The 17,022-nt window shown below is 37.1% G+C and overlaps 1 protein-coding gene across 1 annotated transcript in view; it reads left to right on the forward strand.

Moving 5' to 3' along the window:
• The window catches only part of GAS2 (growth arrest specific 2), a 92,165-nt gene that overhangs the window by 35,559 nt on the left and 39,584 nt on the right, over positions 1-17,022 (forward strand). The window contains exons 4-8 of the mRNA XM_054515172.1: positions 292-433; positions 2,291-2,310; positions 4,438-4,513; positions 10,044-10,107; positions 15,427-15,571. Of these exons, the coding sequence (XP_054371147.1) occupies positions 292-433; positions 2,291-2,310; positions 4,438-4,513; positions 10,044-10,107; positions 15,427-15,571 (447 nt within the window). The remainder of the gene's footprint in view (positions 1-291; positions 434-2,290; positions 2,311-4,437; positions 4,514-10,043; positions 10,108-15,426; positions 15,572-17,022) is intronic.

Consider the following 17,022-nt stretch of genomic DNA (forward strand, 5'->3'; position numbering starts at 1 on the left):
ACTGGACCAAACACTAAATCCAAAGCCTATAGTTACTAATATTCCTAAGAAGTAGGAATGTTGGTTCAGCTCTCAACTTCATTGTGTGGACTTTTGGAAAGACTTCTTGGTTGAGAACTTCATGCTGTTAAATTCACTTCTCATGCTTCTCTGCTTGGAATTCTTTAATGAGCAAGGAAATAAGTTGGTGGGAGTTACACATCTATGCAAAACTTGCATAGTGATTTCATAATACTTAAGTATTATGATAGCATGTATCATTTAGCTAAATAAAGAATTCCTGTTTTTCAGACCTTACCAGTTCGGAAAATTCCATGCAAAGCCAATGCTCCTTCAGGGTCTTTCTTTGCACGGGACAACACAGCAAATTTCTTATCCTGGTGCAGAGATGTAGGTGTGGATGATACCTGCCTGTTTGAATCAGAAGGTTTGGGTATGTATTTCTTTATTCTTTATGTAGTAGTTGGTAATTTAAAATAACTTTTCCTTTGTGTTTAGCCTTGAAAGACAGAAAGGCTTTTAATAGGTCCTGACTCTAAATCTGACCTTTGTTTGACTGTGTTAATTCTGCTGTTGCCTGTAGAATGAACAAATGAAGTACACATCACATACTATTCATTTGAGTCAATTTTAAGAGGAACTTAAATGAGAGAAAACTCTTGCTATGTTTTCTTGCACACAAATTATTTTTCACCCCACACATACTTCTGTGAGTATGGAATGCTGTTCCTTAGTTCAATGCATAAGATGGTGCTTTTCTGTTTTGGGAGAGCAGGATACAAGTGCATGCACAGTTCTGTCTGCAGACATTTGGCTGGTTGTGGGATTTAATGAATTGCACAGGAGGCGAGAAGATAAAGAACTTTGCTGTTTCCCATGCTGACCATTTTTCCCAGCTGGTTCCCTTGTGCAGTTCTGGACAAAAATTATCCAATACTACTGCTTCATGGTGTTTTGTCAAAAGAATTGTACTGCTCAGGAAATCACTGCTCTAATACTACATAGTCTTCCTTGGTTTAACTATTCTTTCTTTGAAGGAAATCTTATGAATCTTGACTTCACAGTTTTTCAGCCAAATCTCATGAAATGAAGAGAGTCCAATGTTTGTTATCTGAAATCAGATAAAAGTGTAAACCAGTCATGGTGACAGATCAGTTTCTCTGGAAGACAAATGAACACATTGTGCTGAAACTTCTTTGTTCTGTTGCTCAAAAAGCCTTTGCCCTGTTGAAACTCTTACATGTGTTGTGACTGATCTAATCCCATTCTTTTACAGTCTTGTTCTGCTTCTGTAGTCTAGCACAGATATTTCTGAGAGAGTTTTTCATTTGTCTGTTCTTTTATCCTGGGAAGTTTTTTAATTCCATTATTTTATATGTCTGGGAGAAAATGCTTGGCAGAGGACAGATTAGTATCTCAAAGGTGAAAAATAGTAAGTTGAATATATGTATTGACTCTGTTTTGTTAATTAAATCTTGAGGATGAAATTCTTGTTTGATATGGTAAATCATGTGGGAGATGAACAATAATTGTAGTTTCAATGATTTGAAATGGTGAAGAAGTTGGACATTTATCTAGGACCAAGAAGCTTGTAAGCACCAGGAGATGCAGACCTCCAATGCCTGAGACAGGCAGAGGAACCTCTGGTTAATGGAATACTTCAAGATATTTGAAGTTTGTATTGCTATGGCAAGCCCAGCCATTTGCCGTTGTTCCACAAATCTGTTGTGCATTTTTAAGAAACTAGATCTTGCTTAGAGATGGAATTGGAATAGCTGGAATATGGATATTTCCTGATAATTAATTTTCACACATACATAGTGCCTTGCCTGCCATAGGAAAGCAGAGTGCAAATCCACCTGGAAAGGTGTGTTCCAGAGGACTTCCTCTCTCAGAAAATGGAAGTGAAATATGACTGAGTGTGCAAACCTGTGCTCTATTTTGCTTGATTATTGACTGATTTTCTTCACTGATTAAAAACTTGGTTCTGAGGTTTATTCCCTTATTGAATAATGTACTACTAGAAAAGATTTATGTTGCTTGAAATAGGATTAGGCCTTGATAACATTTTGGACCTATTTTTCTGAACTTGAGAAGGAGGTGGTAATCATGTCTTTAAAAAAAAAGATAAAACCAGTAGCTGTTATTCTCCTTCAGTTAATCATTAACTTGAAGTTTTGCTTTTTTGAGATTTTCCTAATGCATTAGAAATAATGATAAATCTTAACAGTTGCCAATCTAAAGCTTTTATGTTCCTCTCTCTCCCACAAATCACTTCACCAATGCATAGGAAGCAAAAATTCAGCAAAGGTAAGTAATATCAAAGGTTCTTTTCAAAGTAGTGAGAAATGTGTGTGAATGACACCTGTCTTTGCACTGCCTCATTGAATTCTGCAATTTTTGTTAATGATTGTGGTGAAATTATGGTTACAGAGGTAACTGTTTTTGTATTTTTTTCTATTTCTCCCACGGCTAATAAGCTCAGTAAATTGGTGTGTAAATTGATAGTGATAATCCAGCTTTTTTCTGTCTCTATTGGAGAACCTTATTGTATCAATGTTCTCAATTGAGTGGATTTTTATCCTCATTTTTTTACTCTTATTCTGTGTGCTTTATGGTATGCAAATACTGTGTTATTTAATTAAAGGCACATAGTAATATTTTCATCATGCTGTGTCATATAAAACATTCCTGAGGTTTTTTTCTGGCAAATATGTATTCTAGAATTACAAGAGTGATTTTGAAGATCTAGTGCACTGAAATACTTGAATGATGGATTTATGGCACTGACTTAAAAAAAAGTACCAAGTGTGTTAGAGATCAACAAAACGAACTATCTACTGGCTAAGAAATTGTTAATTGCTATTATTTCTCATTACTTAAAAATGCTATATCTCATTGTAATAAATTCTGAAGAAGTCTCTGAAATCATGCAAGTATAACTGCACACAAATGCAGCCATCACTCCCAACTTTTTAGCATTGAGGCTCAAGTGGCACAAAGGCATTTCTCACTGGGATGGAGCTGTCTCAAACAGAGACCAGAGCAGATAGGGGCAGTCCCCCTGAGCCTGCAGGTAAGTGATGTTAGTGGGAATCTTGAGTGTTCTTAGAGGCTGATCTGCAAAGGGTTAACATTGCAGGGCTGATCCACACAAGCAGGTGCAGCAGACCTATTCATGTCATTTTATTCCTGTCCTTCACTTGTGGACTAATTCAGCAATTTATGCTTTGTTGGATTTGGGCTATTCAGCTGAGCTAAACAAGGAAACAAGATTGAAGTATTCAAAATAAATAGAAGGAAAAGTAAATAGAATGAAAAACAGAGGTGCTTGATATGCTAGTAGATGTGATTATACTGTCTAATCACTAGTTACTTTAAATATCATTGGAAGAGAACAGTAGAGAGCTCAAAAGTTTGAAGACTTGTACTGCTAATTTGTTAATAATTTGTAATATGATGTAGTTTGTCTTGCTGAATGTTATCATGCTTTAACATAGGTTAAAATGCAAACAAATTGGAAACGGTTTCCTGTTAAGATTTGTAACACAGCCAGAGCTGACTGGTGGCAATTTATCCCTAAGTGCAGAGACATAGCAGGAAAGTCTCTGAGTTAATGCCTTTGCAAAGAAAAGGTGGCTGGGGTAGCTGATGCATGAGCTGCAGCTCACACATGAGCATCTGTAAAAATTAGAGCAACACAGTAGGTAGGGATAACAAAAATAAATAAATTTCAAAAATTGCTAAAAATAGCAACACAGGACATAGGGATAATAAAAATAAATAAATTTCAAAAATTGCTAAAAATAGCAACACAGTAGGTAGGGAGAATAAAAATAAATTTTAAAAAATTTGTTAAAAATAGCAACACAGTAGGTAGGGGTAATCTGGAGTGCTGCAAAATAGAGGGACACCATGTGTGCTCCCTGCAATCATTGCCAAATTTAGCATGCTTGTCATATTTTTTACTTTTAAAGTTAGTGTATTTAAAGGAGAAGGAATTAGCTTTGCTAATACCAAAAATTATGATCCAAAATCCAAATTTTGGTCATCTGTGCAAATCTTGAGGTACAGTGTCGTTGAATGGTCTTCTTAGATGTATCAGACTATGTGGGACTCTGAATATGATGTGCTAACTCTCTCATGCAGTGTAAGGATGTTAATACTGCCTTTAACTCCTCTGTTCCCATAAATATGCTTTGTAAATTCCCCTGTAGGGCTTTAGGGCAGCAGATCCCCACAGTTCTGGTAACTTTCTTTATGGAAGCATACTAGGTGGAGGTATTTGTAATTTTGCTCATGCCTGAAGAGTGTAATACTCAAAGAAAACTCTTCTTGGACAAATAAGAATTGTAAGATTTTCTGTGATTGTTCAGTGAACAGAAGGCATAAATTCTGAACTCTTTGTGGTAATGGAGTGTTGTTGGATGATTATAGGATTTGGAACCAGTGAATATTCTGCATCTCTTCCATGATAAAGAATACCCAGCAAGAAAAGGGTTTGCCACTGAGTGTGCCAGCATGCTGATGTGTCATCTGTTTTGGGAGGCGTTGGATGCTGTTGATGTTAATGTTTTGTGCTTGTATATTCTATGCATATGTACACACAGGATGTGACATGGACTTCTTTTGATGCAACTGATTGAATTGAGTTTCATGGACAGGTTTCCTAAATAAATGCATTTAGTATTTTAGTGGAAATAGTAAACTGAAACACAAACACCTCTGATCTCTCTTCTAACATTGTTGGTTTAAAGGTTATTTTGAAAAATACTCAAATGTTGCTTGCTTAAAAATATGTTATACATGGGGAAGATTATTTTTTAAATTATGTAGTTTGTCTGATTTCAAGATGGAAGTTTTTTCTGTTCTTTTATACTGAAACATTTACAAATTTTGAAACTATGTTAAAATTTACTTGAAGTTGCATCAGAATAAGACTTTGTCCCATCTTTCGCAACTCTTTACTAAACTACTCATAATAGTACTGAATACATCTCATTTTGAGGACTATAGAAGCATCCTAGACTCTTTGTTGTTACCACTGGATTTGCATGTTAAACTAATGAATTTCAGTAAATTATTAGTGTTGAAATGATCTCTATATCCCCTCTACATTAATTCTTTACTGTCCTTGGATCTAGTAGGTTTGACACCTGAATTGTTTTGAGATTTCCATGAGTGATTGAGCTGAAATGGGGCAGGGAGTGTAGGGGAAGCACAAGTGTGTCAGAGTATAACTCTGATGCAGAAGCAAGGGTAAGTTTGTTATAATTTAACAGAGTGTTGACAAAACAATATTGGAGGTTTTTTAAGAACAAAAAAGCCTTCTGTAGGATCAGAGTAAATATTAAAGGAAAATGTGAGAGATGATAGGAGGAAGGACCAAAGGACCATCCTTTTGGAAAACTTTCCCTAAACTAGTGTGAGTTCTGATGGCAATTGGAAGCCTGTGATAATAAATACTAAGGCACTTGTAAAACTCTTTGCTTCTAGTGGGATAAGGAATGCATTAGAAACAGAAATCATATTTACTTTTTATGATTCAGCTATGCCTGATATCTTAATCTCTAAAACAAAAAAAAAATTATGTTAGAAGGAAGAATGACTTCATTAAAAATGGTTTATAAAAGTGTTAGGAGCCAAGATTTGAAACTTGGCAGGAAGTTGTGAGAAGTTTATTTTTGTATTGGATATTCCGTATTTATTTCTGTGATTGGATATTCTACTATTTTAAAACAAACACAAAACCACAAACAAAACAAAACCCCTCAATGTTATTGCAAACTTTCAGTTTAAACCTGCTCAGTAAAGACATGGACTCCAAGTGCATTGTGTGTTCTGTCTCCTCACAGTCACAGGTTCTGATAATGCTGGAAGCAGTGGCTGCTCCTCCTCTGCTTCTCCTGGTGGCATCCAGGCACTGTCAGAGCCCAGGACATTGCTCTGGGTGCCCTGGAGGACTCAAGATGCTGGCAGGGGGCTCAGGGACCTTGGCAGGGAGTCACAAACACCTGTGCCTTTGGTTTTAGCCCATGGAAACAATTACCAACTTTGTGTGAGGAGTTACAAGCCACAATGGTTTGAGTAGAATGATAGTGAATTTGTCACAGGGTGGAAAAGTAGAATTTTGGGGTTTTTAGAATGGGGGTTCAAGAGGCAAGATGGAGGAATCTGGGCATGTCCTGTCCTCCTTCTCCTTGTCCTCCATCTTCTGCTGTGATGGTGACACTTCTGGATTGGTTTAGGGTAGAGACAGACTGTCTAACAGAGCTGACAGGTGTTGGAAAATTATTGTAAATAAAGCACAGGTGGTTCTTAGTATAAAAAGCCAATACCACCCCAAGGGCAGGGACTGTGCCACAGCCCAACCTGCTGGACAGACCTCAGCAGGTCAGAGAAGGAATGGAACAGATGAGAGAAAATAAACAACCTTGAAAAGCAGAGCTGAGGAATCCTGACTTCTTCTTCAGTCATGGGGCTGGGAAAAAAAGAGACTTTTTAATACCTTGGGAGCCATTTCAGCAACAGAAACCTGAGAAGGTAAGGACCTCTGGGGGAGCACAAAGGTTGAGTGAGCAAAAGAGGAATACCTGTAAAAAGAGAATGAGACAGCAACAAGATGGGAGCAGTGTGAAGAAATGTTATTGCCAGAGAGAAGCAAGGATAAAAACGTCCAGGAACTGAAAAGGAATTATTGTTAGCAAAGAGTGGCTGGAGGTAGCATGTAAAGCTGCAGGCAATGAGCACAGCAAATAAGCATTTAAAGAGATGAGATGAGAAGCAAAAAGGCAGGACACCTAAAATAAGCCAGACTTGTTTGCACTATTTCTCTATCTTCCCATTGCACTCTTGTCAAGCAAATGCCATCAGTGAGATTCTCTAGAAAGATGGATATTTCCATTCATTTTATGCAGAGGATCTGCAAAAAACGACATTTATTGGTCTCTGAATGAGACACAGAATGAAATACGTATGCTGTATAGTCCTCAGGAATGCTGTTATTTTCTCTTTAGAAGCACTGTCTTATGAGATGACCTGGTGTTTGTTTTTGTGGCTGGTTATTGCCTGCACACGTCTTCATCCTCTAACAATGATGTCACTGTGCCACATTGTTCAGTGTGAAATGCATGAAATGTGTCTAGATTATGTTGATTCAGACTTGCTAAAGGTCTGTGAAATTTGTTTGGGTACATAATTTTCTAACTTTTTAAATCAAATTTTCTTCTAGCTATATTTATGGATCTTTTTGCAAATAGTGGTGGTTGAACCTCTCTTTTCTTCCATTCCAAAGTCATTCAGATGTACATACATATGAATTGCAATTTACTTGGTTTGACTATTCCAAACCCTTAGTTTATTCTATTTATTTTTTGGGGTATGCCTTCCTTTTTAAAATCGAGTTTTATTTTGGGGCTGTCACAACCAGTTTAAAACCAAAATAGCAGAAGAGACTTCCAAGGGTCATGAATGTAACACTTTAAAAATACTGATTACTAGTAAAGGTAAATATTTAATGTAATTACAATGTTGTGGGAAGGAAGAATATTGAAAATAGCTGAATGTCCCAGTGTTCATCATTTATATTCTTAGTAACAGATGGCTGAAGAATAAATATATTTTTCCTAGTGCAGTGCCTGTTTAGTTTTCATGCTCTGCAGTTTCACTTCTGGAAGTATATTTGGATGAGATTAGAGGACAAATGCATACCTCTCAAAAGGCTGCACAGGCACTAGGGAAAGATGTTGGGCTGAGCATTCAGCTCACCCCACTTACACTTATCCTGTCAGTGGAGCTCAAGTTGAAGTCCCAGAGGCTGGAGGTCTGCCCTGGGGCATTGGTTACCCAGAGGTGTTCAAGGCTCTGGAGTCCCCTTTTGGCTCTCGTACATACACAGAACAAAGTGATTGCTTTCAGAGCTTTAACTAGACATTAAAATATCTTTTTCAGGTATGGTATTTTTTCTTCATGCATTTGAGTTAGGTGAGTCTTTAGATTACCAGAAGTTTATATAGCTGTTGTCTTGACCTTAACTCATTAAAAACAAATTTATTTGGATGCTGTTCAGGTTTTTTCCAATTTATACAAAGAGTCACACAATTACTTTTTGGTCTCAATTCAATCTGAAATTGTACAATTTTTTTAATATTGTGGAAATTTTTAAAACCTGACTTTTTACTCACAACAACATAAGGGCTTTACTCTAGTAGGTATTTCTAAAGAGTAGATTACAATGTACTCATAATTACTATCTTCTCTTTTCTTCTGTTTTTCTTTTCTTCTTGAAGTTTTGGGAAGTTGATCATACAAACAGCCACAGACCTTTCTTGGTTTATTGATTTTGGATTTGCTGAACTTCTTTACAGAACATTACCTATTCTGAATTGTGGAGGAAAAAATGTATTGTTTTATGGGGATATTTCATAATTGTTACAACTTGCCCCTGAAGGCAAGGGTGACTGAGGTTCTTGCTAATAGATTCCTTTGGGCAGGTGAGAGTGCAACCACACTGAATGACTAGTGTTTATATATACATATATATATATATATAAATGTATATATGTATATATATGGCAGGTTTATTGTAGATCAGTTTGGCTGCAATGGAAAGGAGGTATGAAGCCATTTTGGCTATTATCATCTATAGAAATGCAGCAAAGTATGAAGATACCACTTAAGAAAATATAGAGGGAAAAGAGAGAAAGGATAAGAACAGAGAGTGAAGTGAGACTTAATTGTTGCAATTTCAATGTCTCTTGTTTAAAGTGATGTTGAGAGTGGGGTAAGCCCATGGAACACCAGGTTCATTGGGATAAAATACAGTCAGGTTCAGGTGACAGCACCCAGGGTGCCACCCCTGAGGCAAGGGTGATCCAAGACTGTGGCAGAAAGCCTCAGGAATTCGTCTGGGCACGTTTTGGGGGACTTTGGTGGTTTGTGGCACCTGAAGCAGGGCAGGTGCCTGTCACACCAGCGTGGCTGAGCCAGCTGTGCCCCATCAGAAGGGAGGGATGCCTGCAGGCCCATGGGAGTGTTCCAGTACCTTCCACGGAGGGGAGATTTACACCTGAGCCAGTTCTGTAAGGGAAGACCTTGCCATGATAAAAAGCACTGTTCCACTTGGCAGAAGCTGCTTCTTATGAGTCTTTTCCCTTACTTAGCTCAAAACCCAGCTTGTTGCTAAACAGAAGTTGGTTTGTCATGGTGGGTGCACAGCACCTCTGTGCCTGGACTGCTCTTACACAGCTGAGATATTTCACCCCCACACACCCAAAAAATCTCCCCTTCTCTTTCCAGTCAGGAGTGCAAACCTGGCCTCAGCAAAGCACCTGCTGCTTTTGCAAATGGATGGTTGGGACATTAACCCCTAACATTTCAATCTCTCCCAAAAATGAGATCATGCTCTGTCATAGCTACTGAGTCATAAACAAACTATTCTGTGTGGAATCCAGGCATGCAGATTTACATTATATGTATGTATGCACAAAGAAGAAGCTCTTTTTTGAGTTTCTTCTTTATGGGATTTTCATACTGTGAAGAACTGATTCCTAAAGCATTCTAGTTTCATATTTACTGTAAGAGTAGATGTAAAAAAAAAAAATTCAGGACCAAATTTATAGTGAGGCATGTCTTTGTTAATGCAACTTTGTTATTTTTTAAAATAAAATTGGCTAAGAAAAATAGTGAACTAAAAGATATTAATTTCCTTAGTTTGTGAAAAGTATCACTCTAATTTTATTATTTTTGACTTTCTACTCATTAAAGTGTTTTCAATGTGCCAGAGCTCTTGATTATTTTTAAATAGTAATGACCTGCTCGCAGATTACCGATTACCCCAAATAATTATTCAGTGATTTAGATAATTAAATGGAGCTTCTGAACTCTGAGAACCACTCATGAATCCCATGAGTGGTTCAAAAGAAAACAAACGTTCATTAGAGTCAAGAGTAACAGATGTTGATGATTAGGTTCCATTCCATCACTAAGATCTTTAAAATAGCTTTTATTTATCAATGTTTTCCATGTTCATTTTGCTTTTCTAGTACTCCACAAGCAGCCAAGAGAAGTGTGCCTTTGTTTGCTGGAACTTGGAAGAATTGCAGCAAGGTAGGTGAAAGTATTCAAAGACTGTTGAAAAATTTGCATTCTTGACAGCAGGGGCTATTGACAGACATATTAAATCAGCACGTCTCAAGATGACTTTTGTGCTCATTAGGTTCAAATAGAATGTTTGTCTTGATGTCACTCTTGAAGGCAGTTGTTAGCAAATATTTCAAAATATCTGTACCTCAATGAAGATATTTGTAGGCTATCCTTCTATTAGGAGAGGAAGGGGTTTTTTTTTCTATAAAGCTTTGAGCCATTTCTCCTTCTAAAGTCAGATCTCTCTATAAACAGCTGCAATTTCATGAAGTTTACTGGTAATAAGGTGATCTTCACTTGATCTAAATCTGACCAAGATGATTTTAGCTGTGCTGGACCTTCAGTACATTGTAATGTTATCTTTAACATCAAGACAAGGTCTTTTGCTAAGCAATCAAAATTACAGTAACTAGAATGTGATTTCCCCCCTTTTTGCAGATGTAGATTTAACCAGCATGGTGCATAAGATTTACTGAAAAATACATGAGCAGCAGCACTGCTGCCCAGTCTTGCATGTAAATTGCAGTTGCATTCACTGATGTGTGTAAAGTTGCAGTACCTTGCTATTCAGATAGTTTCATTAATTTCAGAAGAATTCCTTGTGGTAACAATCAAGGTGAGGCAGACCCCTGTTTATTCCTAGTTTAAGAACTAGTATTGGCAAAGTTCCGTCATGTGTATTCCTATTTTGTGAATGAGCTCATATGGAAAACTAGAAATTTGTCTCATGGTCCAGTTTCAGAAAAACTCTTGCTGTCAGTGGGAGCTTGCATAGGAATAGCAATGATCAAAAAAAATGATTTCAGGTTTTCACTTATTTTGTTATCTCTAGAACTTGTGTTCAAATGGCAAATTGTTTTAATTTCCCACAGAGAAGAAAGTATTTTGATCTGCAGGTGCATAATGAAATTAAAATGAATAAGTCTTAATTTACCTGAGCAAACAAACTGTGCTTTCAAGACCAGCTTGGAGATAGACCTGCCAGTGCCCAAAGGCCCTTTGCTGGGGCAGAACTGTCAAGGGTATCTGCCCCAGTTGGTTACTTTATAGTACCCAGCTTCTCAGGTAGTGCATGGTTGTGGGTAGGCAGTGTTGGATTCTGCTAAGCTTGGTTGAGTTAGATTAATCTCATTTTTCAGTGAGATTTGATGTCTCAATAGATCTACAAGGGAATGAAAATAGAATCTTATCCTTATATTTGTCTTAAGCTTCCATGTCTCAGATGCTTTCTGTTCCAGACATGGAAAGAAGTACTGAACAAATAAATAAGTCATGCTTTCATTTATTATGCATATCTATCCATTTACCTTTAAAATATTTGTATTGTATTTTTTATTTATAATGCATGAATATTACCATATATCATTCATTATTATTTTATATATTGTGTTTCTGTTTCTGTATTTATGTTTCTTCATTTTAATTTTATTTATAGCTTAGGGGTCAAACAACATGTCTGTCTACTTTTCCCTGCTCTACTATCTCTTCAAAACCAAACCAATCCCCATTTATAACCTCGTACACTTCCAAGGTACACAAAAACTGAACTGGAATGTCAGGTTAATACAATTTAAAACCAAATATATGATGCCTGTTTTGCCTGAGTCTGGTAAACTAGAACTGTATGGGAAAGGAGAATTGATAATTGCCTTCTTTAAGTGCAGGAAAGAGCACATTAAAGGGAGGTTGCTGTGCTGCTTTAAACAAGACAGAAGTCAGATGGATGCTTTGTAGAGCAAGCTGGATCTGTTGGCTGTGGTGGTGTTTGCAGGGGTCCCAGAACGAGGGAAGAGATGAGAATCTTGACTCCATGGTTCAGAAGGCTGATTTATTTTTTATGATATATATTATATTAAAAGAAAATTATATATTAGAACTATACTAAATAATAGAAGAAAGGATTTCATCAGAAGACTTGAAAAGAGTAGAAAAGAATGGAATGGTAATAAAATCTTGTGACTGCTCAGAAAGTCTGAGACAGCTGGACTGTGATTAGCCATTAATTAAACACAACCACATGAAACTAATCAAAGATGCACCTGTTGCATTCCACAGCAGCAGATAATTATTGTTTACATTTCATTTCTGAGGCTTCTCAGCTTCTCAGGAGAAAAATCCTAGCAAAAAGATTTGTCATAAAATATGTCTGTGACAGTTGGCAGTCTTAGGGATCTGCTTTCCAGAACAGGAGCTGTGGAGATCTTCGAGAAAAGTGCCTCAGTCTGGTTTTAAAGAACAAAAAGTGTCAGAGATACTGAGTAATTTTAGAAGCAGAAAGATATGTTCAAAGTGGCTTACTCATCACGAGGACTCAGCTTTTGGCACACTTTGCCCAGCTAGGTTACTGTTAGTCCTCAGCTCTGTAACTCCCCAAAGTCAACCTAAGCTTGTTTGTTTAATGCAAAAGGACTTGTGATTGAGGCACAAGTGAGGAAGAATGAGGATTGCTTGAGGAGGAGTTACATTGAGCTCTGTTCTGCTGAACTTGAACTTGTATTCAAAGATACTCTCTGGAGGAGGGGAGACAGGTGATAATTTACCTTTGCTTTAGCAATGCTTTTAGCATGTTATCTCACAGTGTCCTCTTAGACAAATCAGGGAAAGATGGTCTTGATGGATGGACTGCACAGTGAGTAGGAAACTGGTGTGACCACTTGGCTCAAAGAGTGGCAGTTCAAAGATATTAATAAAGATACAGTTGCCTGATAAATTATCCTGAATTTCAGCTTTTTATGGAAACAAAGTTCTGAGATTGTCTGCAAAACTTCAATAGTTAAAATGAGGCCTTGTGTCACTAGCAGATGTTATGTGGATAGAGTGAGATTTATGAGGGAGGGAAGTGTCCTACAGGGTGGATTTGACCTCTGAAAATGCACAGGACTATTGCAGTGGGTTGCACGGGTCCAGCATTCTCCTAAGTGTTTGAAAGGCAGAGATTATACAATGGAAAGCAGCTAAATTATTTTTTCTGCACAAAGGATGAAGTTCTTGGGTTACTGTTAAACTCTGCAGGGTTAAACAACACTCACAGGTCTTTTGGAATTACTGTTGAGCAATTTCAAGGTCTTTCTGCTATTGTATTCAATTTTTCTTTGATAAAAATGGAAAGTGGTGCTCTAAGAAGCCTAACAGAGATCGTGTTACAGTGCACTGCTGCTTCACGTGGAGTTGTGGGAAGCCAGGCTAGAAAGGAGCAGAAAAGGAAATGCTCAGCATACCTTCCTGGAATTTGCACCTCTACCCCTCTCAGAAAAGATGTGGCTTTTTACAATTTCAGCTTTCCAGCAAATTTGCTTCAGGTTCATACAGCATGTAGGGGAAAAAAAGTGTGTGTGTTTGTTTGATCATTGATTTTATTTTTCAACTGTTCATCAGAGGAATTCAGAATACTGGAAGTAAAGGAAACTTTAAAAATCTGTCACAAAGACAAAATTTAGAAACTATGAAAAGTAGTAGAAGCAAAGAGGCAACATTTCTTACAGTGGAAGAGTTTTATTTGATGAGTAAGGCTGTATGCAGAAGTAGGCTTAGAGCCCAGTGGGAATTCCATGATTTACAGCCTGTCAGCATCTGCAGACAGACAGGAAGTAAATAGATTGTATATAAGTGCTTGCCTCAATGTTGGCTGACTTTTCACTACACAGACTGCACCAGTTAGAAGCCAATACAAGCACAGATTTGGTTCTTGCTTTGCTTTCTATTAATTCACTAGGCAGTAGTATGACTAAATTAAACACTATCAGAAAAATGCAAAAGCTAGTATGTGTGTTTATATCTTTTCTCTGTACACTTCTAAGATCATTATGGTATTTAGCTTTAATTTTCATGGTATGTATTTGTTAATGCTCAATATTTTAGTGTCCAGGTCTTTATCTAGATAAGTCAGTATAGTTCTGCCTTTGGACTATGGACTTTTCTGCTGCAGAAAAAAATAGAATTTCATTTGTACAAGTAGTTTGCTATGAGAAGTCCACCTGGTGTCCACCTTCACTTTTCCAAGCTGAAGTCATTCTCTGAAAAAGGAACTCTAGTGTGGTATTTGCTGGGTCTCCAGACGAAGGAGGAATTGAGAATTTGACTCTATGTTTTTAGAAGGTTAATTTATTATTTTATGTACTTATATTAAAGAATGCTGTACTAAAACTGTATTAAAGAATAGAGAAAGGATAATTACAGAAAGCTTAACAAGATAATAATTAAAACTCGTGACTGACCTCATAGTCTCAACACACCTGGACTGTGATTGGTCATTAAGTAAAAACAATTCGCATGAAACCAATCAAACATGCACCTCTTGGATAAACAATCTCCAACCACATTCCAAAGCAGCAAAACAGGGAGAAGCGAATCAGATAATTATTGTTTTATTTTCCTCTGAGGCTTCTCAGCTTCCCAGAAGAAGTCCTTGTGAAGGGATTTTTCAGAAAATATGACAGTGACACTCTGGGTGTTTTTCTGGGCTTTGTTCAGTGTTGGCGGATAAAAAAACCTCAAAAACCAGAAGGGGATTATCGGTAATTAGAAAAATGGGATGCACTTTTAGACTTTTGACTTCTGTCCAAGCTGTGCTGCGTGCTGTGAGATACTGACTGAGTCACTTGCCATAAAGCTTTCAAAAGATCTTTCAAAGTGAACCTTGCTCTTCAAGTGCTCTGGTTTGAGTTTATCCATGGTGAATTGCATGTATTTTGTATTTTGTTCTAGCTGGAGCTACAAGTGTGTTGCCTGTCAGCAGAGATCTGAAGGCTGTCAAAAATCAATTAGTAGAAACACTCACCACTTCTGAAGAGTAGTGGCCAATTCTCAGTTTACTTATCTATAAATTCAGTGCAATAGCTGAAACCAGGAAAGCCCTTAATCCCTTTGCATTTGTATTTCTTCAGAAAATACTAACACAAAATATAAGTTGTTAAATAATTTTGAAAAGGAAAAAAAAATAAAATAGAATAAAAGTGCAAATGTACTGAACTTGATCATGTCTTGCATGGTATTGCAATTTTTGAGGCCTAGTGTTGCTCATAAATTATTCACCAACATATATGATAACAGACAGAGAAGCTGAAAAAGTACCTGTATTTCCTGTAAATTTGATTGAGAGACTGCATCTAAATTTTTTTTCTGTTAATTTGAAATTATGGCAGTATGGGTTGGTGTATTTTAAACATGTCCATTAGTGTGTGTATCATTCTGTTATTGTACACAAAGTAGAAATTCTTTCTACTGTTTTGTTTTAAAATATACTTTATATGGACTAGTAATTTATTATTTGCATGTTTCCAAAAGGTGTGGGGTGGAACCTCCTGGATTAATAAAATTGGAAAAAGAGATTGAACAAGAGGAAACACTTTCAGCTCCCCTTCCATCTCCTTCACCATCACCCACAAAGTCTCCTGGGAAAAAGAGCACAGGGAAACTGTTGGATGATGCTGTAAGTTGTGGGAGGAAGCTCCTTCCTGCCTTATTGATTCTGATGCACTCACTTGCAAAACACACACAAGCCTGAGTTTTAACATCTCACTCTGTTTTAAACATTCATAGACTTACAGAGTTATTTGCCTTTTGACCACAATTATTTATGTCTCAAGCTTAGAAAAAAAAAAGTCACACTGTGTAGGAGCTCTGCAGCTTAGGTTTGTGCTTAGGGCCACATTCCCTTCTTATTACTCCTTTACTCCTTATTCACCAACTCCCACTTGGTGCTTTGTCTGAGGAAGGACTGAGTCAGGACAAGATTTGGCTCATACTGACTTGTCTTGAATGTTAACAAACACTTCTGAGATATTTCAGCCTAATTTTTATGCTCTTCTACATGATTCTCACATATTAAAAAACAAGCTTTGTTTTCCTCATTGTTAGAATCTTGCTTTGAATTTCATTAAATTGTTGCAGCATATTGTGTGTTCATGTTTCTGGTGCAAACCCACAGGGGTTCATTTGAAATAGCTGGAATCAGATGAAAAGGACACATTTTGAGACCATGAAGAGGTTAAACTGAAAAAGTACAAACCTAGCCTGTAAAAAGAAGCAGTTACCATAGTAACTACTACATTGCAAAGTAGATGTGCCACCTGGGAGTTACAAAGCACTTCTTGAAAAATCCATGTGCCACTTTCCTGTTACAAAGAGCAGATGGAATATAATGTTCCTTCATTTTATTGAAACACTTTTTTTTTTTAATTTGATGACTATAATTACATTTAAAATTCTCTGGTTTGTATTTCTTTCTTTACTTAGCAGAAGTGCTTGTGTTTCAACAGAATTGAGAAAGAACAGTTATGTGCAGAAGGAGGCTGGTGACTGCATATCATGTAGAAATTGAACAGAGAGAATGTAGATTTTCTCTAACCACCTCCTTTAATTTAGAAAGCAGTATGGATAGAAACAGAAGGAATTCATCCAGCCAGAGTCCTGACCTGCACTGCCCCAGACACTCACACCATAAAATAGCAGCAGTTGCTCATATGGTCCAGACTTAAAATAAAATAGAATATAATTCCTCCCTCTGCTTCCTTATTTGATTTCCAAATTCCACTCAATACTTCTGTGTCCTTTGGGACAGTAAGGCAATGGAACCTGCAACAGCAGGATCAGCAGTGAAGATCTTATTATCCTCTGTTTTACACCAGAATAGATTTGTGGCTTTCATTCTCCACAGGCAGAAGATGGGTCTGTTTTGGTCTTACGCAGTTCAAAACAACCTTGATCTTGTTTGGACCCAGTAACTGGGTTTTTTATTCCTTATATGAGCTCTGGTGGACAAAGCATTAAGTTCGTGCTGCCCATTTTGAGCTGTCAGAGTGGTAATGCCAAAGGATATTTATTATGTCAGGAATCCCTCATTATTGAACAGCATTCAGAGGGTCATGGCCAAAAAGCTCC

The sequence above is a fragment of the Molothrus ater genome, chromosome 6 (assembly GCF_012460135.2).
Source record: "Molothrus ater isolate BHLD 08-10-18 breed brown headed cowbird chromosome 6, BPBGC_Mater_1.1, whole genome shotgun sequence".
Taxonomy (NCBI): domain Eukaryota; kingdom Metazoa; phylum Chordata; class Aves; order Passeriformes; family Icteridae; genus Molothrus; species Molothrus ater.